At 41.4% G+C, this 22,948-nt stretch overlaps 1 protein-coding gene across 1 annotated transcript in view; it reads right to left on the reverse strand.

Annotated features, from left to right (window-relative positions):
* lig1 (ligase I, DNA, ATP-dependent) overlaps positions 1–22,948 on the reverse strand; it is a 53,932-nt gene that overhangs the window by 20,420 nt on the left and 10,564 nt on the right. Inside the window, exons 7-20 of the mRNA XM_042428570.1 lie at positions 22,665–22,773; positions 17,742–17,828; positions 15,795–15,851; positions 13,987–14,045; positions 13,345–13,458; positions 13,028–13,194; positions 12,559–12,635; positions 12,234–12,325; positions 11,083–11,182; positions 10,743–10,828; positions 9,633–9,748; positions 6,949–7,044; positions 2,710–2,820; positions 285–356 (exon numbers count right to left, since the gene is read on the reverse strand). Of these exons, the coding sequence (XP_042284504.1) occupies positions 285–356; positions 2,710–2,820; positions 6,949–7,044; positions 9,633–9,748; positions 10,743–10,828; positions 11,083–11,182; positions 12,234–12,325; positions 12,559–12,635; positions 13,028–13,194; positions 13,345–13,458; positions 13,987–14,045; positions 15,795–15,851; positions 17,742–17,828; positions 22,665–22,773 (1,343 nt within the window). The remainder of the gene's footprint in view (positions 1–284; positions 357–2,709; positions 2,821–6,948; positions 7,045–9,632; positions 9,749–10,742; positions 10,829–11,082; positions 11,183–12,233; positions 12,326–12,558; positions 12,636–13,027; positions 13,195–13,344; positions 13,459–13,986; positions 14,046–15,794; positions 15,852–17,741; positions 17,829–22,664; positions 22,774–22,948) is intronic.

The raw sequence follows: 22,948 nt of genomic DNA on the forward strand, positions 1-22,948 counted from the left end.
TCTCAGACAGACACACACACACACACACTCAGACACACTCTACTGGAATTACATTGAGCATTACAATCATTATCTAGTTACGGGCTCCAGTAGCACCATCATTGGTATTCAGGGACATCGTTGGCATCTTGGCAGGGCGGCGAGCATGCAGGCACGCTTACAAACAATAAACACACGCGCACACACACACACACACATACACACGCATGCCGGTTTAAAATGATGACGGCAGCGCTGAGAGAGATGTCAGGGTTATATTTGCCTCATCATCACCGGGCCCTTACCTCGCCGTTGAGATAGAGGAGGTCAAAGGCGTACACACACACTTGGACTTTGATCTCTGAGGCATCCACATCCTGCAGGGAGGCATCGAGACACAAACACACACACACACACACACACACACACACACACACAAACACACACACACATATACATTTTAATATTTTTTCCCCTTGACAAAAATATGCAAATAAACGCATCTTATTCACAAATCGCTACATCCAACCTTGGGACATGTTACAAAGAGGCCTTTGATTTCCCTCCCGTTCATCTTGAGAGTTAACCAACACGACTTCTCTACATTTTAACAGCATCAGACCCCCCTCGCTGTGTTTCACCCCCCCCACCGCCCCTCCCTCCCTCTTTCAGCCTATTACTTCCTGCACTTCACTTCACTCACCTCTCCTACTTCTCCCTCTCCTATTTTCACCTCTCTTGCACCTCATACTGTTTATTCTGAGTTTGTTTACTTGTGCCGGTTTCTACACCATCTACTCTACCTTATTATATGATTTCTACCGCCGTCCCAGTGTTGCACCAGCTGTTCCAAAATCACTAAGTTTGTGAGTAAAATCCTTTCTTTCCTAGCTAAAAGTTTCAAACCAGTGATTTAGTAAATCAGGTTGCATCCCGATAATTAAAAGCTACCCTGTGGAGGTTGGGTTTTTTTTTTTGCCAGTGATGCAAAACACCGGCGCTGCAATGATTAGTTAATTAATCAATTGACAGAAAATTAACTGGAAACTATTTTATTTGCTGTGTCATACATGACAGTAAACTGAGTATCTTTGGATTTTTACTGACATTTTATAGACAGAACGATTAATCAGCAGCAGATCAATTGATAATGGAAAATAATCAGTAGTTGCTGCCCTACAACACACATCCCTGCCAATGGTTTTACATGATCCCATTGATCCACAGGTGACGTAACGCACCAAGAAGAAACGCAGCATGAATATGAAATATCAGATTATTCTAACCAAACATTTGCTAATTTTATAAACTAATTTAGCAAAAAGTTATTGGCATAACATTTTATAATCAGAGATAAATTGTGTTTTTTGTGAAATGTGATTAAAAATATTCCCAGTTTACAACATTAATTACAGCATTTTATCAAGCACTGAGTAAGATGTGTTGACCGTATTTCTCATAATTACAGCTGCAATGATTAATCAATAAAGTCCATCAACAGGAAATGTATCAGTTTGTTTCCAACTTCTCAAATGTAATGATTGAATGCTTGTCTTTGTCCTGCGTATATGATGTTAAATTGAATATCTTTGGGTTTTGGACTGTTGGTCAGACAAAACAAGACAACTGAAGACGTCATTTTTTCACTATTTTCTGATTTTTTTTATAAACCAGACGATTAATCGAGATAATCAGCAGATTAATCAATAATGAGACTAATCGTTAGTCGCAGCCTTACATATAATATCTTTATTCTTCGCTCTAAAAGGGTCGTGTACGTGAATTTATGAAGCGCCTCTTTAAGAAATCACTTCTCCCAAAACTTGATATCACAAAAAAATAAATAAATAAATCCTATGACCAGTAGCCAGCGGTGAAGAGATGTTATCAGCGACACAAAATGAAACGGCAGCATCTGCAATAAAACATTTTCTCTCCTGATTTATCCCTCTTCTCCTTCATTCTCCTCTTCAGTCTCTCATTACTTTCCCCTCCGCTCATTAATGATGTTTAATTAGTCTGTATATTAGTTTAATCTCCTCATCTGAAAAAAAAAAAAAAAAATTCATTTCAGCAGAAACACTTGTGGTGGTAAAACAGTGAAGATATTGTTACAAAAACGCCAGAAGGGCAGTACAATCAGTTTGTGCATCAAATCGTCATTACAAAAACAGTCATGATTTCATAGTGGCAGTAACAATATCCAGCAAAATATCATCAGGATAATCATTTTCACCCATTTTCATCATCGTGCTCTCTGTATTTGCACACTAATTTTATCCTTTCCTAATTTTCAGGGATGTCATCATGCATCCAAAAAAAAAAAAAAAACACCAAAAAAACAACAAGGTAAAGGCAGCAGTTTCATTCTAATGTGATTGGTGTGGTGAAAAGAGGCCGTTACTCTGATCAACACTGAAAAAAAACACCTTGCTGACATTTGCAATCTCAACCCCCCCCCCCCTTTTACCTCACTACCTCTCTCCCCTCGATCCATTTGACTCCTCTCTCTCCTACTTATCAGTCTCTCTCCCTCTTCTGTCTGCTCTTTCTCCGTCCATCTGCTGCATCATTTCACTCTATTATCCACCTCTCCTCTCCTCTTCAGGTCTCCATCTCTTTCTTGTTTTCTCCCTTCAACCTTTTTTTCCCCCCACCTCCTCCTCTCTACCTTTTTGACACCTGAAGCATTTCATTCATCTTTTTGTCTGTCCGTTTCTCCATCCATACCTTCCTCTTACGGGTGGTGAGGACCTGGAAGGGTTGGATCTGTTTCTTCTCACGGTCCCAGGCCACCGCCTCGGTGTCCAGGACGCAGGACACCACCGAGTCCTTCTTCATCTATAGGAGACATGATGAAGATACGGCAAAATGGGAATGAATAAAGAGATGAGAGATGATATTCAACAGAGGGACAAGGAGGGTTTTTCCATTATATATATAAAAAAGTCAGATTTTGTTATTTGTAGACTGTCTGGAAATGTAATAGAAGAAAATTTAACAAACTTAAGAGATTTAAACTGAGGACAAGACTCAACTGGGTGCTTTCAACAGGCATGAATGCAGGAAATCCATCTGAAAACATGTTCAGGCTGTTTCAGGACCTGCAGTTGCCCTCAATTTATCACCAAATACTTCAAAAAAGTCAACACATTAACATTTTTCGCCTCTACATTTATCGCTTTCTCTTGAGTAGCCGTATCTGTTGCTGCCGTCTCTTCTTCTGTATTTCGCTAGTTGCCAAATTGTTAAAACACACCCCCTCTTTTGGTCAGATGCCCACTTTGTGCCAAAAGCCAAATGCTCCACATGAGACTCTTTACAGTTTGTTTCTCAGCTGTTTTTTTTCCCCGGCATTAAGTAAAAAAACGGCTCCAGCAGCTGATAGTTATTTCCCTGTGCAGGGAAACAAACTCTGATAGGGTTTAGTCTGGGAAATAAAGCATCTAGCTCATGGGCAGATTGCTTTGACCATCAAGATCAGACTGAAGTGACTGCTAATTATCTGCCACCAAAATCCTGCGTGTGAGGCTTAAAGGATGTTAATCTCTTACTTCCTGGTCGATTTGGGGGCCGCCAGGATCCTTTAAAATTTACAACCTGACCCAGAAAGAGAGCTCATCAGCCGCTCCAGTCTAAGAGGGATCAATTCAATCAGGCTGAGGGATGCATTAGAGGTAACAGGTTGTTTGGAAAACAGTCTCACCGTTATATATCACACACAACCGGTTAGTGGGTCATTAGGCTAAGTAGGGCATTAATGAACAATTAATGTATTTGTATTAATATTAATGTATTACTATTAATTCATAACTTAAAGCATTAAAGCTCTATGCTAGCTTCAGGAAAATTACTTTTCCCTCATTAATATGCAAAATAATGCAGCAAGGTGCTGTAAAATCTAATCAGACTATCTCCTCTGTGCAAGGCGATGTGTGTTAGTGTGAAGTTTCACTCAGCCGCTGTTCATTCATTGCATTCACAAGGATGTGTCGACACTCACCGAGACGCTGCCATGACAACCTAATGTGAGGGAACAAGGGGATGCAAATTTCGAGCAGTTTCTTTAATCAATCGTCGGGCCCGAGTTAATGATCGGCAATCGATTTCCTCCGATGAGAGCTTAATTTTAAAAACAACAGACATGGTGTGTTTTCGCAGCGCAAATAAATGAAGTGTCATAAATTAAGTAAACAGGAGACAGTTATCCCGAGCGCAAATTAAATAAAATGATGCAATCACTTTAAAAAAAAAATAACGATGCGCTTTTCCCCACACGACGTGCAAATGAAAAACAAATGGCTGACACCCAAAATTTTCACTTCGTTTATCGTTTTTTTTTTCATCCGAAACCCCTCTGAGTTTAGCCAGAGGTAATGATGAGAGAGAGAGAAAGGAGAAAGATTCGGAGAAAAAAAAAAAAAACTGGTTAGAGAGAATGAGAAGTGAGACAAGCAGGAGAGAAAAGACTGGGGAAAGAAGTGAAAGAAAAGGTTTTAAAAAGGGAGTGAGGGGGGGGGGGGGGGGGGTGTGTGGAAAGAGAGTGTGAAAGACAAATGGTGAGGGGAGATTGGAGGGGGGGTGGGGGGGGGGGATAAAAAGGAAATGAAAGCAGAATCAAAAAAGGTGAGAGAAGATGGCAGTCAGGAGCACCGACAGGCAATGAAGAAAAAAAAAAAAAGAACAGGAGCAGGAGAATATGTAAGGGGAGAGAGAAGAGAAGAGTGGTGAGAGGGGAAGGGTAAAAGAGGCAAAGAGACATACACGGACCCAAAAAAAAAGGTGAAATTACAGACAGGCTGAATCAAAGCGCTGAGAAAAGATGAGAGGAAGAAGGAGACAAAGAATGAATAAGAAAAGAGCGAGAGAAGAGAAGAGAAGAGAAACAGAGGTGAAAAAGACAGCAGGGAGTAGTGAGGGAATGAACAGGTGTCATCAAGAAGTAATGAAGAAGAAAAGAGGAGAGAGAGAGAGAGAGAGAGAGAGAGAGAGAGAATTGATTAGACGGGTGGACGGAGAGAGAGAGAGAAGGGGCGCGGTGAGGGGTGAGGGCGGGAGACAAAGAGCCACGTAGCTTTTAAAGTTATGAGAAAGAAAAAAAGGAGCAATAACCGGAGAAATGAAAATCAGTGCGAGAGGAAAACGTGAGAGGGCAGATGTTATGTGAAACGATGAGATACAGGGTGTGAAGAGAGAAAGACAGATAAACTGACAGGAAGCGGCAGCGGGGGGGGGGTAACACTCAAAAGTGAACTTTTCCTTCGCTGCAATTACCTAATGCTGTTTTTTTTTTTTTTATTATGATAGACGGGGTTAAGCCATAAGCAACCAACCGCTGAAGTCATGCTGGCACGGCGTGATTGACTTTCCACACAAAAGAAGTTGTTTACCATTTATGATGTGATGGAAGTGTGCAGTAAGAGCCTTTATTTCCTAATAATTAATAAATAATAATTTCTTGTCTTTAAAACAATGGCACTGCTAATAAAGCTAACTTGACTAAAACATTTCCTATGACTGCTTCACAGCCTTCTTTCAGGCGTTTTTTTTTTTAATGTGGCGAATTAGCGAGTCGACTGTAGGGAGATGACAGGAAATCAAAGAGAGATAAAGATAAGGGGAACGACATGCAACAAGGGTCCCCGGCTAGACTAGACCCCGGGATGTTCTGGTTCATGGTCAGTGCCTTAAAACCAAAAAAAAAAAAAAAAGGCACCGAGGGCCTGTGAAGAGCTTTTGATATGAAGCAGTAGAAAATGTTCAATGTGCGTTTCCGTTATCTTAAAAACCGACTCTGATAAAGCTACGAGTAAACAATAAAATACGGCTGATGTTTGAAAATAAGAACAGGAACGTAGGAGTGAAACTAGATTTACAACCAGAGATTCAGTTACAAGTTTACTTATAAAAAGTACTGAGAGGGTTTTTTTTCTGCTTTTTCTCTAGTCTGCAGCACATCCGCACAGGTTGAGTCATGATCAGTTTAACACAATAAACAGCTTAGTTAAGAGGAGGAGACATAAGTGACCACGATGTCCAAAAAACTGTATTTAACACTCGTCTGTGTCTGGGATTTAATTCATGACAACCCTGAAAAAAACACAATACTTTCCAGTGATTGACATCTGAGATATCACGCGTGCCACGTTTGTATTTCAGCTGAGAAACGTTCCAAAGTGATATCGAGCCTGAATTCTGCTACGGATGGGTTTGAACTGGAAAAAGTGGCCATGCGGTGTAGATAAAATGAAACGAGACATGATTTTCTTTTAACGTTATTGATGTTTCAATAACAGTTGTGTGTGTGCCGGACAAAGTCTTGAAAGGAGAGAGCAAACAGACGTAGCTTTATTTTGGTACTACATTGCAGTTCCTTACTAAAAGCAGAAAAAAACATGCTCAGCAGGCGTCTAGGTAGTGAGCATGCTCAGATAACCTCCCAGGCCAACTGCCAGAGCTTCAGGTCCTGGTGATCTCTCTCTCTCTCTCTCTTTCTCTTCCCACGCAAGCAGAACCTCACTAATTTGGCAAGTCTACCCACTTCTGTGATTTTAGCTTAAATGACAAGTGTTTTTGACATCTATTAGGGTGACAACAGCATCCGCATGACTAGAAAATTATCCCGCCTGAATAAACAACTCTCTGAATTAAAAAAAAAAATAAAATTTGATGACTAATAGTAGCTTTTAGTGACTGAAGGAGGAAGAGGACAAGAAAAGGAGCAGATAAACTTTGAAAAAAGGGGTTTCAATCTGAGACAGAACGAGGCAAAGAGAGGAAGAGTAGGCTTATGGAAACCAGAAATATGAAAAAAAAAAGGCAAAATGAAAGACAGATTGAGTGAGATAAATGTGTGCAGTTGTTATCCACACAGCTGTAAAAAGCCCTCATTTGACAATCACGGCTCAGGCTGACTCTCTTCTCTCCCAGGGACCGAGCCGCGTCGCTCTGTGTGTTCGAGTGTTTTACCTTGGGAATGCGAGAGATGATATCGGGGTATTTGCTGGTGTTGTCTTCTTGGTTGCGGCTGAATATTCTAACCTCACCGCTCTCCAGAATGTGAATCTATAGGGGGGGGGGGGGACAAAACAAAACAAAACAAAACACAAGGAATAAAATACAGTTTCAGTTTAGTAAGTAAACACATGTTTAAAAACAGGTCAATGTTAATACTACAAATGAAATGTAGGTTTTTATGATTTAGCTTGATAGATAGTGGTAGTATAATGCCAAGATTGGGCCACTGTGTCAGATTAGGTGATTATAGAGTCATAAATCACGTTAGTCTTCAGGATCTCAGTATCTACACAATACTTTTGTCTTTTGAGATGATCTCTGTGTCACTTTGTGTGATCATAGACTCAAATACTTGCTAGCAGACTACAATCACAGCTTGCTGTCTGTCATGACTTGCATCACGTACATAGATGATTGAGAACAACTTCAACCTCACCTGTTTACTTATGCAACAACGGTTTTATGAATGAAAGTAAACCTGGGACCATGTGGGCTCTGACTCTAACAGGGCGACATTGCATCCAACTAAAATAAACTAAACATTTTCCTTTTACTCCGCCATGTCTACAGATGTGCATTATAGAGCACTTGGTGCTTTCAATGGGGGCCGACATCACAGAACACGCTGTAGAAGTCCCACCGCACAGGATAAAACGAGCAATCGCACCTGTCGCTCTGTTGGGTCAGACCTCTCTCTCTCCTTCTGAATGAATGTTATCCTTGAGTTTTGCATCACCTGTGTCTGTGTGTGTGTGTGTGTGTGTGTGTGTGTGTGTGTGTAGTCTGTCCTCTTTCCAGGGCAACATTATAGAGAAAAAGCTCGTGTGTCTCAGGTTCTACCGGTTTTGGCAACGACTGGAAGTTGTGAAATGTCCTCCTGCAACTCATACACTTTTGCAATGTCTAAAATTATCATTCTGTTTCTCCATATTGTAATTTTACTATTGTTATTTCTGTCCAGTCTGTATACTCTGGAGAGATTCCTCCTCTGTTTATCATTTTCTAGTTTTTTTGGGGGGTAGTTTTTTTCTCATTTGAACTGACTAGTCTAAAGATAGAGGGTGCCATATGCTCTACAGATTGTAAAGCCCTTTAAGGCTAATTTGATGATTTGTGATTTTGGGCAATACAAAATTGAATAGTATGAGCTTTGCACGAGAGAAATCAATAGTTACCTTTTTTTCATTGGCAAAAAGTTGAAGATGTGGGTCATTAACAATCAAGCATGTGAACATTATAACACTAGTTTTCTTCTCTGGAGCATCTTATAATCTGTCTTGCTCTATTTGTCTTCATCGCTCCTCTTCTATTCTTTTCCTTACATCTTTTTATTTTCTTTATTATCATTTGTCTCGGCTTAATGAGGCCAACCGCCATTACACTGCCATTAAAATCAAGTCTGAGCTATAATGTATTGCCTTGTGCGCAATTCTTATTATGTTTCTGTTTCGTATACATAAATTCACATGAAACGTTGTTTTAGTCGATTGTTGGGACGTCGTTTGAACATGTGGACGGGACAACAGATGACACTGGCTCAATTACAGTTTTTATTTTCTTCTATTGATCAATGAGCCTTGTCTCTGACAAATAAAACTCATAAAATAAAGATGAAATACACAGACAATCACTTACTCGGCTGATTTGATGGGACACATACTTCCCTGCATGCATACACACTTATTTTGATTCATCAGATGCCACACACACACACACACACACACGCAGATACACACTTTATGGTTATTCACAAAATCTGAACACACACACACACACACACTAACAGAGAGGGAGTGTTTTACTGAGTGGTGTATCACGAGTCCCTCTGCTGGCTGTTTGAGGTAGTGTCCACTGCGGTGAGACCAGTGTGTGAGAGAGAGAGAGAGAGAGACAGAGAGTGAGAGAAAGGGAAAGAAAAGGAGGACGTCATAGGGCTCACTCGTTCTGTCTCCATCCTGTTTCTCTCTCTCTCTCTGCTCGTCTCTCTTCTTCTCAATTCAACTCAGTTCAAAGGCACTTTATTGGCATGACTGTCCAAAATTACCAATACAGCTGGAGGGGTTTACATTACAATCTCTGTCTTGCTGTGTCTCTTTATATGTCTCTCTGTCTCCGAATTTCCACAGCTCGACTGATGTCTCCCGTCGCGTCTTCGTGTCGGTCTCCCTCTCCCTCTATTGCGTCTTGCCTTCACTGTCTCTAGCCTCTTTCCTCACCTCTCTCTATATCTCCCCACCCTCCCCTCCTCCTCCTCCTCCTCCTCCTTCTTCTTCTTCTCTCTGGTCCATAATGGCAGAAGTAGCTCGCTCTGCCTACGGGCCCAGGGCAAAAGCAGCACTACTGTTTATCTTAAAAGAATAGGCACAGGCACTCACACACACCCACCGTACAGAAACGCCATGCATGTGTGCACACAGTCAAGTGAACACACAGCGAGAGAGAGAAAGAGAGAGAGAGAGAGAGGGGAAAAATAACTCACAGAACGGCAATACCTCACACTCAAAGAACACAGCCGAGAGGTATATGCATACAAAATTCAGCAGGCATATGTTCGGTGCCAAACGGAAGAAAAAACAAACAGTTGCACTCCGTCACTTTGCCACCTACTGTGTACACACACATATACACACACACACCTGCGCACGCTCTCCGTCGTATTTGTACTCGCAGGTGAACGCTGCCTCGTCGAACCTCTTCATCACCTCTCCGACCCCCTTGGTGGGGTGAGCCAACATAGGTCTCAGCGGTACACCTGTGAGAGGACAGGTGACGAGAGAATTGGAGGAAGTAAACAGCTTAAAAAACAGCGGGACACTAAAGCTACCTACAAAAAAAAAAAAAAAAAGCAGTGATGCATTTTTCATGAATCATAAATAGTTCAGAATCTAATTGTGAGTTAGCCCAGGAGAACTTTTCTTCATTTGCCACTTTCTTGTACGAGGAGGAAGGAGGAAGGGAGGGGAAGGGAGGGGCTGAGCAATAACAGGCCTCCAGGTTAGACAGAGAGGCAGATCTCAGATCCATTTTGCCAAATGCAAAAAAAAAAAAAAAAAAAAAAACCCCAGTAGCTGTGAAATTAGCTCTGCTGACACATTCCCGCATGACACGACTGCATCACACCCACAACTGTTTTCTGTGACAGAACCATAGTTGAAAATTAGTTTGTCTGTATTCTAATTTGGCCCTAATATGAAAAGTTCTCTGACTCACATCCCCTTAGGCTGCACTGCTAAAAAGTTAAGCTTCAAAAGCAGCAGCGGGAGTGATATAATGTAAATGTACCAAACAAATTCCTTTAATTGCAGCTTACGGAGCACCGGAGCCAGATACGACAGGACAGTAACGTTTTGTCCGAGCCGGCTGGTGCTATCTAAAATTCACCGGCTCCTTTAACTATATTGCATTTTAGAACAGAGCAGCCTTCTGAATAACAATTGTTCACCTGCCAGAATAGCTGGTAGATTCATCTACCTGACCAACCACAGCCAATTTAGCTTCCCAATTTAGCGGCGTTGAGATGGCGGCTGGTATTAATTTCCTACCTTGGTGTCAAGGCTTCTTATCACAAATAGCTTGACAACAGTGTAATTGGGAGCTAATCCTTAGTTTAGGGGTATCTTTTATCTTTCTGTGATAAATGACTCAACTAAAATAACTGACTCACCTCCGCTGAACGGATCGATAAGCGTACACACACACCCAGCCACCGTTTTTGAATGGTGTACGTCACCTGATGGGCTGCTTACCTGGAGTGAGCTTGCAGTGATTGGGCAACTGGTCTATGCCCTCTTTTAGCAGAACGGGGATGAGGACATCGTAATTGGGCATCTCGCTGGACGGGGGGGGGGGGGGGAGAGAGAGCATTGGGGAGTGAGCAGGAGACAAGGCAGGGTGTTTGGGAAGAACAACAAAGAAGAAGAAAAAAAATCAATATCATCCAAAATGAAAGAGGAGAATGAGTGAGGGAGAATGAGGGACAGGGCTTAAGGGGGATGAAGCATTGTAGTGGGGCTGAGGAGAGACTGCAAAGTGAAATGAGGGGTGGGTGGGTGGGGGGGGTGGTGGTTTTGCTTAGGCTTCAGTTACCAGTAAGTCTGTTTGAGAATGAGACTCTTTTGTTCAATCCAAGCCCGCCTGCTCTCGGCGCTCATCCCCTTCCCTGCGTCGATCACAGCGGGAGGGAAACCTATAAGGAAGGAGGGAAAGGGGAGAAAAAGATGCATTTAAAAACAGACCAGTGTAAATGTTTGAACAGTTTGTATGGCCCGACGTTTGTTAGAATGAAAGTTCAGAGGCACTTCAAAAGGGACCGGGAAACACACGAGACTCGCGACGGTTGCAATTACTTGTGTACAGCTGCACCTCGAGTGTTTTCCGCCGTGCTGCTTGGACTCATTTCACTGCCGATGTGGTCAGGTGGTTTGCAAAAAAAAAAAAAACGGAGGGACTAATGAATTATTTTGTTTCCCAGCTTAACATGAATAATTACGCTATATTCAAAAATACGACTGAATACTGAATCATTCGAATACATTATTCATCGTAATGATCCACTTTAGCCCGACAAAGAATTTGCTCTTGGTTGACCTGCCTGATTAAATAATGGTTAAATAAATAAATAAAAATGTTACAAAAAACATTTCCAGACCAGATCAATGCAAATTTCCCCACCGAGCCTCTGGTCTAATTGACTCTTATTAAAGCATACCTCCAGTCGTGAATAAGCCACGAATACTAATAAGTGGGGAAACGAATTTATTTAATTTGGTGGTTCTGTGGTGTTTGGTAATAGCGGGGGGGGGGGGGGGGGGGGAACGTCGAAACGTCATACTGATGGATTCACCGACACAGATATGTTGATTTCATATTTCAATTATTTAACTCAGGATTTCTGTGTTTGTTGATTTTTATCATGCTTTTGGAGGTTACTCATTGGTTGTATATCGGCTCGGTTGATAAATTCATGTTTCCAGTTTCATCTATGACAGTTCTAATGACTGCAAAGAATATTTTAGCACTGCTTTAATAAGCGTCCTATAAATAAAATGCATTATTACTTGCTGTAACACCCTACCTTCTTCTCTTTAAGTGTCACCTCGCAGCATTAAATATCACAAGAGGATAATTCGGTCATACCACATGTAGAGGAGCATCTCTTTATGAATTAAAGCACAAACTGCTTTTACAGAGCCTTCACACCGGGACGGGTGCTTGACGGTTTTAACATTAACAAATACCTTGACCGGGTGGTGTCAGGCACACAGCTTGGCTTAATGCTGAAAGGACACTCTGCTCAGCCAGTCCTATCCTCAGCTTCCCAGCGAGGGACCTGTCGATCAAAAACCACAAGACCAACGGCAGTAAGTGTTGACATCCGTTTGCACCTGCTACCCATGACAACAGCTACATGCCTGAGCATACATGCAGAGAGGCAAGAAGGCACTGCGATATTTGTGTGTCTATGTGATGCAGATGTGCGTGTGTGCATGTGTGCCCGTGGTCACACACACACACACGCGGTCGAGCTCGTCTGCGAATGTGTTGGAGAGAGTGTTATTTTACCTGACTATATAGCGGGCCTCGGAAAAGCGGCATGCCACAAAGAGGCCTTTGATGATGTCGATTTTCTTATTCATGGCCTGAGGCAGACGGGAGGAAATTGAGATTCACAGAAGAAGAGCGAGAGGAGACAGAATGTAAAAAGACTGAGGTCACCAGCGAGTACAAACTCCATGTTCAGTCTAGAGTAAAAGAAAAAAAAAAAGAAAACCCAGCAGCAACAAGGAAGGAGAGGGAACTAATTGCTTGCGAGATTCCAGCCAGGTGACGACTTATTCAAAGGGCTGAGAGACTACCTCCTTCCCTCTGAAGTAGACAAATAAACTAATAATTACTTGTTCAAAAACACAAACACATTAGCATTTCCTCTTTTTTCCCCCTCCCTGACCCCAATACTGAGAGGCAAATAGTGTGAAAACAATATTTTCCCAAGTCTGCTTTCCCTTAATGAAAATGTTATTCCGTGGCTCACCGAGTTCCCACTCATGCTGGCAATTTCCTTCAATTTCCTGAACACACCCCCTGCTGTCAGACTGGCCGGTTGGAACATCATGCGCTGGTTGCTACGGGAACTCTCAGCCACTAGGCCCAAATCTCCTTTCTCTTGTGCCTCTGCCTTGATTTTGTCCAATTGTCGCCCTGGAAACAAGAGTGAGACGGTAAATAGCAGCCACATCGCCAGCTGATGAGCAGAGAAGGGGTGGCATTAGCGGTTAAGCTGGGAATGTACGAGCAAGTGTTTGGGTGCAACAAAGTGATTGCGTGTGTGTGTGTGTGCGCGCCTATTACCAGTTGCTTGAGCAACAGCTTTCATCAGCACCGTCTCTCCGATGCCGAGCTCCATCCCTAGGTAGGCAGGACCCAGCTGGTTCAAACACAGGTACACGCAGCACAGCAGGTCGTCTGGGAAGGGAACACACACACACACACACACACACACACACACACACATTTTATTACACTGAAAACACACACAAACATGCGTGGATACCAACAGAAAAACACAGACACACACACACATATTAACAGACTGCACACACAGGAGTCAACACAGACACACAAACTCAAGGACACATGGACAAACACGCTCTCAGACTCAGACACAGCCACACACACACACACACTCACACTCACGCACAAATAAATGGGCACAGAGTCACAGAAACAAACTCTCAGACTCCACCAAATACACATAAAACACACTCGAACACGAAAAACAGAGGCTCAAAAACACGCACACACACACACAAACACAACACACCATCAGAATCCCACAGGTACATGCTCATACACACATCAATGAACTGACTCATCCTCCCACTTTTATGTACAACCTGGCTTCATCATCATCTCCTTGATAGAGTGGCTGGCAGCCAGCTGCCTGTGTAGCTACATCAGCATGCATTATGGGAGAGATAAAATACCATTTACCTGGTGAGAGCAGCAGCACGGAGCGAAATAGGTTCGACAGCGTCTCGATGTTTCTCAGTCTAGGAAATGACAACAGGATTGCTTTGAGACAAGGAAGACAACTTAAATTAATTTTAAAGCCGTCCTGTAAATACCGGGGGGGGTGGGGAAATGAGATTTGTCTGGAGGTTTTAATCGGAAGCGGAAGCTGGGGAGGCAGATGAAGAGTTCATTTATGAAATGCTATACATCACTTACGAGTGGGTGGGGAGAAAAACAAGACATTAGTTCTACCGGGACATTTGTTATTCAGTATCCTCAAAAAAATTCTAAGAGAGTCTGTAAAGGCGTTTTCAATTTGTTGGCAAGAGACTTTTCTTTTAAAAATGTATGATCTGGATTCCTACAGTCGCCTGAAAACATTTAGAGTTCCTCCACAACAACAAAAAAAAAAAATCACAAACACTCCCCCTTCTGAAAGAGTTTATTTCTCGCTGTTTGTCATTTTTAACTTAAGAGTTGCAAAAGAAGACAAGAGTAGTCATCAGCCAGGTTCCCAAGACAGCTGCAGAGGAAAAACTGCTGAAAACCGTCATTAAATTTAATCAAACTGAAAAAACTTTCTTGAAAAACATTGTTGAAGATTCCTAGAGGGTGACTTACAGGGTCTGACATAACCGATGGCCTGGGGCCAATAAAAGTTTAGTCACTGGTCCATAACAGCCAATCAGAGTCATGGCACACAAATAAATTGGGGTCACTGGCCAGGCGGGCGATAAATAATTTGGAATCACAGCGTAGGGCCAGGTTTGCATCGCTGTGTGGTGCAGAGCCGCTGCTGAAAATTTCACATTGTACTGTACATAATAATCACAACAAACACTTCCTCCACTGCTAGCAGCTGACTGGAGCTGGTGGGAAGAGAATGGGATGTTTGCCTCTCCGTCTCTCTCTCTTCCACCTTCATCACCTGTGTGCACGAGGGCACGGCTGAGCTCCTCACACACACACACAGAGCACACAGCAGAGTCCACAACGGACAGGATGAAACGGACTTTAGGTTTTACTTTACGAGAGTCGACTACGACTGCTCGTAAGCGCAACAAAATCCGGGCAGTGAGGGAACTCCCCTCTCATCCACAGCTGCTGTATTTTACATCTATACAGAGCTCATTATGCTAATAGTGAACTGTTCATGTATGCAACGATTGAGTCTAATTAATTAAGTATCTTAAAATTAGTTGGATTCTTGTAGACTTAAGGCTGCATGCCCCTCCTCTCTACTAGCAGCAGCAGCGAGTCTCAGCAGACTACATTCATACGTCATTCATTTACTGCCTGATTTTGCATATTTGTGTAATATATCAACATTACATATCCATAACTACAGGACAACAACCCAATCTAAAGGGGGACTTCACTGTTGTACGTATTATGTATACAATTAATAAATTATGGAGAGTTATTTTAATTTTTTGGCTGCCGGGCCAGTAAAAACATACAAGCGGCCAGTAAAAACTCTGATCTACTGGCCAAGTGAGCCAATGGGGAAAAAATGTTACATTGGACACTGACCTATTTGTAAGATTTCTTCAAGTTCCCTGCCCTCCCCCCAGAAAATTAATCCAATTTCACTCACTTTCCCCTGGCTGGGACACACTTCTCTAATTATATACCAGAAATTCCCAGCAGGAAGCTTGAATGGTAATTCTATAAAAAATGCTTTGGTATATGTATATCCTTTGAACGGAGGAGTGATCACTTTCTCCCAAATGGTGCTTTACCTCGTTCTGGAATAAAAATCATTTCCTCCCATATGGAGCTCTTACCTGCCAGAGTCCTCTTCAATCTTCTCAAAGGTGCGAGCCACCGCCAAGTACGGCACTCTAGAGAGCGATGAGCGAGGGGGTAGTTAGCAGGCGAAGCATCCACGCCGACAAAAGATTTTTTTTTCACATTCACAGCATGTAGCTGACTAAGCTGTTCAGAGCAACTAGCTATTAGTGCAACAGTAGAGAAAGCTTTGATTCTGGGTTATCAAAATTCATTGAAAGTAACAAAGAGGAGGACAAAGGTCAGAGCTGCCATGGTTTGCAAACTGTGTCCTTATAATAAAGTTTGACAGACTAAAAACATCTATTAGGGGGGGCTAAACTGGAGAGAAGTGCATCTTTTAATAAGCAAAACTTTCAAAAGAGAATTTATTATAGAGCTTTGTTCAGACCGACCATCGGATTTAAATGCATTTTAAATATTCTGAACACTACGGTCTTAGAAATAAATCAAATTATCTCTTTTGGAGTAGCAGATGGGTTTTGTTTGTAATATGAGACAATCTGAGAGCCGGAATATTCATTTGATCATTTAAAAGTCGATTTAGTGACTTTTTCTGTGACTGCTACAACTGTCCAGAAGCAATAAACTTCACCCATCTGGTACTCAGTGTAAAACAAATACAAAACACAACTGTACACAGGATTTGACTGGAGTCCAAGTCAGGTATAAGCAGCACGACTCGAACCGTGGCCTTGATGCACAATCAAGCTAGAGAGCTTGCCTCGTCTGAGATTTTGATTCCTGAGTCTTTATTCTTAATGTTTAACTCAGGAAGGTTGCACAGAGAAAACCAGGCTGCTTTCCACAACAGTTTGGCTCACAGGTAAGATTAAAAAAAATAAAATAAAATACAACAGTAATTCAACAACTGTCATCACTGTTGGGTGCAAACCAACAGTTAACAGTCAAATCCTGTTAACTGTATCAGGTGGAGATTAGTTGTGCACCTTTTTGCCTTCATTTCACAGTCAGAAGTGGAGAAAAAAAAAAAAAACAATTGTCAGAGAAAAAGATGGGGATGACATGCAACACTAGTTCATGTCCAGAGTCTCAGCCAAAAAATTTAAAATTACACTGGTACCATTTATGATATTAAAAGGATCAGTGTGTGTAAGATTTAGTGGCATCTAGCAGTGAGTGCCTCCCCTTCCAAGTGTGTAGATGGCTGTGAAACTTAATGTGAAAGGTCCTCTCTGGAGCCAGTGTTTGGTTTGTCTGTTCTGGGCTACTGTAGAAACATGGCGGGACCTGCTCCCTATGTAGATATAAAGGGCTTATTTTAAGGTAACGAAAGCATGATTCTTATTTTCAGGTGATTATCGACTAATTAAAATATACTTATGAATATTGTATTCCATTTCTGCCAAGTCTGTTCTGCTAGATGCCACTAAATTCTACACATTGCACCTTTAAATCAGAGCTTTCTCTACTTTAGGATCACAGTCTTCTCTACAGGATGGCGATAACCCAAGAAAGTTTCAGAGACAGATCATTGAAATAAGAACAGATGAAACAGTCCATCGATCAATTAGTTGATCGACAGAAAATTCTGCAAATAATATGATAATCGATATTTTCTAGTTCCTGGTTCTGAACTGTGAGGATTCTCTGTATTTCTTTGTCTTATGTGATTGTAAACTGAATCTCTTTGGGTGGTTCAGACAAAACAAGCAATATTTGATGCACATTTTTTTCTTTTTTTTCTGATATTTTTGAGACCAATTCATCAATTAAAAATGATAGTTGCAGCCCTAGAAGTAAGTAAGAAACAAGTAACATCTTCTTAACATTCGCATCACATTCAGTGATTTTCCAAAAATTCCTCATACACTGGGAACTCTAGGTGGAGTAATTACATTTGAGTCTTTGGGTTTCGATATCTGCAAAAGTTGGTAACGATGAGAAGTGTGTCGGATAAGTAAAAGCGGACGAGGACTTACTTCTGGCCCTGCTTCCAACAGGCGTGGTCCACAGGATGGTAGCTGGACCTGGACGGGTCGTAGTCTGTCTGTCCTGACGATGACTCACTGAGGAAAAATTCAACAAGCAAAAAAGGAAAAAATGAACGTCTTAACTGAATGACGGTGACAGCTGTTACGGTCACTGATGCTAATTCACATTTCTTTGAAGATTAAAAGTCAAGCACAATTACACTACTGTCATAACAATGAGATACTTTGAAATATAATGAGTGTTTGGGAAAGTAGCTACTTCACACTGGAAGCAAAGTTCATCTCAAAAGAGAAATACCAGTTCTTATTTAGAACAAGTTCAACATGTTTAATAAAAGAGTCTAAAGGTGTCGATAGGACATTTAACAAACTATCAATATCGGTGGAACTTGTCTCTGGCAGTGGCCGACGGCTGTGCAGCCTCCACCGGTCACGGCACGGACGTACATCCCCGTTTTTCATGGAGGCTCCGTACACAAAGTCAAGCTAATCAGGGTTTTTACCTTCCATTATGACACTTAAATGCAGCACCTAAGTGTGTTTTTTTAGTGCATAAGCCGAATGAAAAGAATAAAAAACTATGTTGAGATTTCTCTGTTGTGTTTTACTGTTGCTATGGTCGTGCTGCTTCTCTGCTCTCTGTGTTTCTAAGGGCAAGTCTCAGGTCCTCACACACACACACACACACATACACACACACACACACACACACACACACACACACACACACACACACACGGAGCGAGCAGCAGAGCAGAGAGGCCGCGGTGCAACGGTCACAGTGAAGTGAACCAGGTGAAGGTAACACAAAGATTACTCAAGTTGACGACAACTACATTTGTTACTGTAAATGCAATAAAACCTTTGCGAGTAAAAAGCCAGTAAGTGATTTATCAAACCACCTGTAGCATGTAGAGAAGCGATATTTCCACCTCTTTTGTCCGCAGTCTCCTGGTATATTCCGCACAACTACAGCACACTTGTTAAGCTAATAGCGAATTGTTACGAACAAGTTAAAACGAAAGCTGTTGATCTTCGTTTGCCACGAATCTTAAAATTTGGCAAATTCTTGTAAACTTAGCTGCTGGCCGAGACGGCAGCTCCTCCTTAACTGAATGACGGTGTCTTCTTCTTTCTCTCTGAACTTCAGTATTTTGATGTGAGAAATTTGACATTTTAGATTTGTTTCCACTGAGATATTATTGAGTTTTTACAGTGACTTTGCTGTTGTAAACATTACTGTTGCTGCTCTAGAAACAATATTTAGTTGAATTTAAAATATAAATCAATTCTAATCATGTTCTGAATTTATTCTTTTCTTAAAAATTATAATAAAAAAAAAAACAATTCTTGTTGAAGATGGTGAACCGGGCCAACAAGAGTATGGATAAGATAAGATACCCATCCCTGCAGCTGGTTGGTAGCTTCGCCCTGACTGATGAGCAAATCCACAGTTCAAATCCCTTCACTATAAGCTTTGTTTAATGTCATTTTGTAGTTATTTTTTATGGTGCACAGTGCAATCACTCATAAAAATGTGAAGGATTACTTCATTTCCCCACATATTAAAGCACAACTTAAATCATTCATGTAGATTTAGATGTAGATCATTCATCTTTAGGTGTTTATTATTTTGAGTTTGATGTTCACTTCAGATTTCGGCCAATTAATCGGCTTTTTCCTGCTTCAAACTATCGTCGTTCTATCGGCCTTTAAAAATCCACCATCAGTCAACCTCTAAAAGAGTCTTTCCCACACAGTGTTATAAAATCATTTACACTTGCAAAAAAAAAAAAAAAAAAAAAAAACCTGAAGTTGTTGATGTTTACTGATATGTTGTGAGATATGTTGTGTGTTTCTCATCCTCACACACTGGAAGGTGTAAACAAGACATCATTAACGCTGGCTTCATCACACGGAGAGGTACCATGAGCGATAACTTTTTTTTATATGCGGTACCCATCACTTCTACACTGTCACACAGCAGGCAGTGATAAAAAATAATAAGTAGTTAGCAGGATGAAAAATGCATTTCCTCTCTTCTACAGCTAAAAATAGTTTTGTGGCCAGAATAGTTAACATGACCTCAAAAATGACAAAGTAGTAATATGCTGCTGCTTCTGCTGGATTATCTAATGTAATTAAAACACTGCTTTATGTAAGAGATAGATAATGAAGTTATAGTAATAATAAAAAATGATTGCCTTAAAGCACTTAGAGAATACCTCTGCTGAGGCTACGACACCCTCATATGATGATGACATATGATGCACATTTCCAGCTCTTTATTTATCTTCTGGGGCTCTACTGAAATATCTCTGCATGATTTACAGTTCAATAAACTCCTTATTTATCTTATACTGTGCTTTTTCTGCAGCCCTTCAGTTCAGCCTCTGTCTGAAACAGGTCGTTTTAGCTCCTGTCTCTTTAAATGAGCCCACTCTGTTCTGATTGGCCGGCACCTTTATACAACAGCAGCAGGATTTCGCTTCTTTTTCTCTTCTCGTTCTTTACGAGATGGAAGCTTTTTTCTTTTTGAAAGGGAAACTTCTCAAATACATCCGTACATGTTCGAGCTCAAATCACCCCGCTCTTGCGGTAGGTGCGCCACAGTAGGTGGCGACGTGCACCTTTAACTTTGGTTTCTAGGCCGCCAGTAAAACCAAAGAAGAAGAAGAAGAGGAGGAGAAGGGGTATATATGGGGTGCTTTCCCTCACTGGCGTCTCTTCCTCGCGTCTTAGCTCCTCCCAGCGAGGATGCAAGAGAGACGAAGAGACGGAGGAATTCAATTCATCGAACAGAACGTCGTCGCTCACTCCAGCATCATTTTGAGGAGACGACATCAGCATCTCAACTGTCAAATATGTAGAAGTCAGCTATCAATATGTAGAAATGATCAAGTAACAGTTTAAACTTAAAATTCATGTACAATTAATTAACACTTTAACTGTTACTTCTCTACATAGTGATAGCTGAAAGGAAAAAACACCTGATACCTGCTCCAATCTTTTATTATTTCATTATCTGTAGCAGCGTCTGGCTGTCACAGAATAAGACACAAACAGACAATTTAAATCCATTAATTACTGAAAGAACAGAACCGACGAAAAGGAGCAATAACAGCTGCAGCCTGCAGAATATGTCTAAATGAAATATAGCTTATTTAGTTTGTGAAAGTCTGACGTCCCTTTCATGCTCAGGATGTTATTATAGGAGACACGCAGCTGTGCGGTGTCATATTCTCCTGAAGGAGCTGAGACGTACCTGAAATGGAAAAGAAGAAAGGAGAAGCCTTTTGGCTCATGAAGAAAAATAATAAAGTTACAAGAGTGATTTTTGTGATTGGTTCATGATTCAGTAATTTTTATTTTATGAATAAATATGAACAGCTGCTGTGGGTTCTGTCATTTCTGTTCAACGGGTAGTGTTCCTGATCTGCTGTATTACAATTACATAAATTAATATTAGCTCAACTACGTTAAAGCAGTTTCCACAACAGCCCGACTGTTTATTGTCCCATCAGATCAGCTGACCAATCAATAAACACTTGATCACACTGATCAAAGGGGTGTTATCCAGTAAAAAACTTGCACAAGGGACACACCTGTGGCTCCTCTCTCCTTGAGGTGCATTTAAGAGATCAGAAGATCCTCCATGATGGCAGAGGGAGACGGTGAGTTAGTTATTATTCAAAGTCTAATACTGTGGGAAACACTGTGAGTAATAAAGGCCACCAACAGACAACGGGCGTGCACGAACAATCTGATGTCACCACCAGTTGGAAGTAGAGGTAATATTGCAAACTAAGCGTTCAGAGCAGGCTTTAGACTTTCAGGGAGCGTTTTACACACGTTCACCTCAGGTTTTAGACCTTTGACCATCGACATCCAACATTATAACGGAATAAAAACAACTTAAAAATCACAAAAAACATGTCCCTTTTAAGAAATGTATAAAATGTTAAACTGCATCTCCGGTCTAATTCAGACGACACAATATCAGCCTGATAATGGCACGACCTGATAAACGTGGGGTGTTTTTTTTTTGTTTTTTTTTTACTGTTTGTTGTTGTGCTGTTGTATGTTTTTTGTCAGGGACTACAGATGCAATATAGTTTCAAGCTAACTCTGGTGCAGTGCATCTTTAAATGTTTCAAACTGCACACTGTCCCATTAAATAAATAAATAAATAAATAAATAAATCAGCGTTGATCAGCCCGTCTTATCACACATCTATTGCGTATCTGTCCATCCTGGGAGAGGAATCCAACCTCTGTTGCTCCTACCGACGTTTCTTCAATGTTTTCCCCACAAAAGGTGTTTTTTTTTTAAAGGGACTTTTTCCTTGTTTGAATCGAGGGTCTAAGGACAGAAGATGTTGTATTGCTGTACAAATTGTAAAGCCCCCTAAAGCAAATTTGTGATATCGGGCTATACAAATAAAATTGACTGGGCTTGACCATCCTGTGTGTCCCTGTGGACGACAACCAACTGACTATCTGCGACGCCTCACAACATCTCAACTAGGCTTGGGCGACCGGATGAATATATCAGCGACTGGCAGGCGGCTGACTTCATCGCCGGTTGGTTTTTTTCGGGCTGACTTACAATAGTGTTATACAAGTAGCTCCTTTAAGGGAAAGCTCAGTGCGTAGGTTGCGTTGCCAGTTGTTGGGGCTGACGGTGGCTGGTAGGAAAACTTCTTATCTGACATTACTTGCCTGATCTGCATGTCAACATGTCAAATTAGTTTCTTTTCATCTTCCTCTCTGACAAACATGTTCCAGGTTTCAGTGTGTCTGCTGCTGTAGAGAGTGAACCTGCTACCATAAAGGACTTTCTCCAACCACCGAGCACACCGACAGGTAAATAAGAAGACTGACAGACTTCCTTCCAAACTTTTTTTCTTACCCTTTTGTGTCTTTGCTCTCCTCCGCTGAACTTTTCCTCTCTGCACTCATCTTTTTCTCTCCTTCATCCTTTTCTGGTTTCTCTGTCTTCACTGCAGCTTTTCTGGGAGCTATTAAAAAAAAAAAAAAAAAAGGGAAATAAATAACAAGGAAGGTGAGGGTGGAGCAGAGGTTGGAGCAGTGCAATATTTTGCAGGCTTTCCCAACTGATAAAAGCATAGCACATTTACGGACATGTTTTTTTTTTTTTTTTGTGCAAGCATAGAACTATGCAAATTCCTCCTC

The sequence above is a fragment of the Thunnus maccoyii genome, chromosome 12, assembly GCF_910596095.1.
Source record: "Thunnus maccoyii chromosome 12, fThuMac1.1, whole genome shotgun sequence".
NCBI classification, from domain to species: domain Eukaryota; kingdom Metazoa; phylum Chordata; class Actinopteri; order Scombriformes; family Scombridae; genus Thunnus; species Thunnus maccoyii.